The sequence below is a fragment of the Solanum dulcamara genome, chromosome 8 (assembly GCF_947179165.1).
Source record: "Solanum dulcamara chromosome 8, daSolDulc1.2, whole genome shotgun sequence".
In the NCBI taxonomy this organism is placed as follows: domain Eukaryota; kingdom Viridiplantae; phylum Streptophyta; class Magnoliopsida; order Solanales; family Solanaceae; genus Solanum; species Solanum dulcamara.
In genome coordinates, this window is record NC_077244.1 from 60,109,256 (window position 1) to 60,112,304 (window position 3,049).

The 3,049-nt window shown below is 32.1% G+C and overlaps 1 protein-coding gene across 1 annotated transcript; it reads right to left on the reverse strand.

Moving 5' to 3' along the window:
• Nucleotides 1-1,052: 1,052 nt before the first annotated feature.
• Nucleotides 1,053-2,676, reverse strand: LOC129899488 (syntaxin-related protein KNOLLE). Its single transcript, XM_055974474.1, has 2 exons — nucleotides 1,961-2,676; nucleotides 1,053-1,493 (listed from the first exon to the last, which is right to left on the reverse strand). The coding sequence occupies exons 1-2, from the start codon at nucleotides 2,564-2,566 to the stop codon at nucleotides 1,170-1,172; spliced, it is 930 nt and encodes a 309-aa protein (XP_055830449.1). The 5' UTR covers nucleotides 2,567-2,676; the 3' UTR covers nucleotides 1,053-1,169.
• Nucleotides 2,677-3,049: the final 373 nt, after the last annotated feature.

Genomic DNA, 3,049 nt, shown 5'->3' on the forward strand with positions numbered 1-3,049 from the left:
ACATCCTTTAATGGTAGAATTTTCGCCACAACTCCAAATTACTTGAAAATTTGAACATAATCAAAAAATAATATGTTAAAATTCATAATATTAGACTGGTGAGTATGAGTAGAAAACTAATGAAAGTTTGTTGTGTTTATATTCATTTTTGGGTGATACAATGAGGTGTGTTTTTTGAGAAATTTTTGATATCATGTTTTCATTTAATTATTTCTTGAATAGCAAAGACTAAATAAACAAGTAACTTGGTTGGACAAATATACAATCAAAGATTTGCCAAGAAGTTATTTTTATACATATTATTTCATATTTGCTTAAAATAAAATATAGATAATGTTTTTATGTAATTATTGATTTAATATTTGAAAACTTAAGGTTCAGAAAAGACGTTTGGTAGATGTTATGATTTCTTCTGTTTAGATTACACGTCAGAAAGATAATATTTAAATAAATTGATTCTAATAAAAATATACTTTTTGATAATTTTAATATTCGAGTATTAGAAGAAAAAAATAGATCGTGAATTTGATGAACATTTTTGTCCATATATAATTAAAAATCAAATATTTTTCACTTTACAAGAAATTTTTAAAATTGGAGTTGCGCTTATTATGCTTTTTCACAAATGATAGAAAATATACCATTTTACTTGAAATTCTGGATATGGAGTAATTGAGAAGTTTTTCAAATTCATATTTCAACTTCAAGTTTAATTTGAAATTTTCATTGTCAAAAATTAATTTTTCAATAAAGTAAAAATTATTTCAAAAAGAAGGTTAATTTATATTTTTTTATGACTAAACGGGGTGATGTAGTTCCTTTTACTTGGGCATGTTCATCGTAATATAAAATAATTTTAATATTTTAAAATAAAGTTTTGAGAAAATAATTATACATGATAGATTAAAAAAGGGTTGTTTATCGAGTTACGTGAGTAGTAGGAACAATAATCAAATTTTAAATTTGGGGAGAAAGAGATCTTTTCAGTTGTACTGGAAAATTCTACTTGTGTTTATAATGTACAACTTTAACCGAGACGAAGAGACAAACTCTGGAGATTTAAGGTTCAATACTCACTTTATGTCCTATCAACAGGACTAGTGAAAAATATAGAATAAACAACCATCTCTCAACTGCTAAAAAGAATATAAAGAATGGGCACTTCAAGATTAAGCGAAACTGGTAGCAATGGGGATGATGACTAGCAGGATCAGAATTAGGAGAATTATAATTGCAATGAACATCCATTTCCTGCTGTTCTTCTGGTATTTTTTTGCAGTCTTGAGGTTCTTGGCTCCATCATTAACATACTGTGCTGCATTCACCACATGGTGCTCAATATCATCCATTTTCTCTCCTTGTGCCTCAACCATCACTGCCATGTCCAAGAATATCTGGTGCAGCTCAAGTAAGCTCCTTTCTATCTCCTTCGCAGCGTCGTGACGGTCCTGTATCTCCACCACTGTTTCCAACACCTTCCCCCTCCCATGCTCCTGCACCCACCAAAATAACAACTATCCTGGCTTACAATTTCAACTAGTAATATAGTTCAAAGTTCAACAATTTGAGGTGTAGACCACATGAAACCTCACTAACCATTTTGAACACACCAAAATTCAATAATTTGATGTTGGGCTATATGAATTCCCACTATAGATTTGGACTCCCAAAATTCAATAATTTGATGTTCGGCTATATGAATTCTACTATTAGATTCGGACTAGCAACATGCCCCAAAATTCAATAAATTTATGAATTCTCACTATAGATTTGTACTAACAACAGTCTACAAACTAAGTTGGTAATCCCTTAAATCTTGAAATAGAACACTTCAAACTAAGCCACTAAGAAACAGTTCAACAAAAACAGAGCATTGTTCTTCTGCAGATAGAAAAATAGGGGAAAAAACAGAGACAAATTGGGAGAAAAAAGACTAAGTTTTTTGTTTGTTTAGGCATACCTGAATTGCTCTAGAAAGAAATTCTTCACCACCTTGACCATTTCCACTAGAAATGATCTTGTCAATGACTTCTTCATCTGGGTGTTCACCAGTCACAGTGAAGTATCTTCTTTCAACAGTCTCCTTATACTCAGTCATCATCCTCTGCCTCAGCCCCTGAAAATCCATCATAAGCTCCTTTAGCTTCTTCCTAAGCCCATTAGTCACAGCAGATCGAGTCCTATCGATAGGCGTCCCTTCTTTACACCCAGAAAGCCGTCTGTTAATCGCGTTGGACCGGTCCATCTCTTCCAGCTGAGATCTAATAGCTCTAGCCTTCTTCAATACAGCTACAACATCTGAATTTATGCGATTACGCATCGATTTCAGAGCTTCAGGTTTGTGTAGGGACTTGCTTTCTTCATTAGTGTCTTGTAAACGACGAAGAATTTCCTTGATTGAATTCATTTCCAATTTCACCTTTTCTGCTTCTTCTAAGAAAGCAGTGAGATTTTGGTCCATTTGGGTCATACCCATTTCCAAATCTGGACCAACTTCAACATCTTTCATGGCGGCTTTCTTCAGATCAACATAGCTTGTGAAAGATTTTGTCATCAGATCATTCATTTTGAATTTTTTTTGAGAGAGAGATATATGCAGAAAAATCAAGTAATGGAAAGGGAATTTGGAAAAACAGAGAGTGAATTTTGCATTGATTCACAATGCCAATGGACAATGTATAGGCTATAAAGAGGAAGATTGAGGCATGGGAGATTAAGGAGAAAGATAGCCGTTGGAGGATCTTTTGTGTAACGGCTATATTTTGTTTTGAATAAAATAAGGTTCGTTGGATCTCATATGTTTGTACCAATTTGGTCATAAGATATTGCAAGCACTTTATCCCGAAATTCCAAAATCTATAATAAAATGGTTTTGGGGCCAAAAAATAATTGGTGTGTTTTTTAAAAAAGAATTAAAACTTATCCTATTTTTTTATATTTTATTTTATTTTTAAAAAAGTTCATCTATTTATTTACGACTTCAACTAATCCTATTTATCCTTTCACTTTATTAAAGATACTTCTATTTTAGAAATGTATGTTCGTCGTT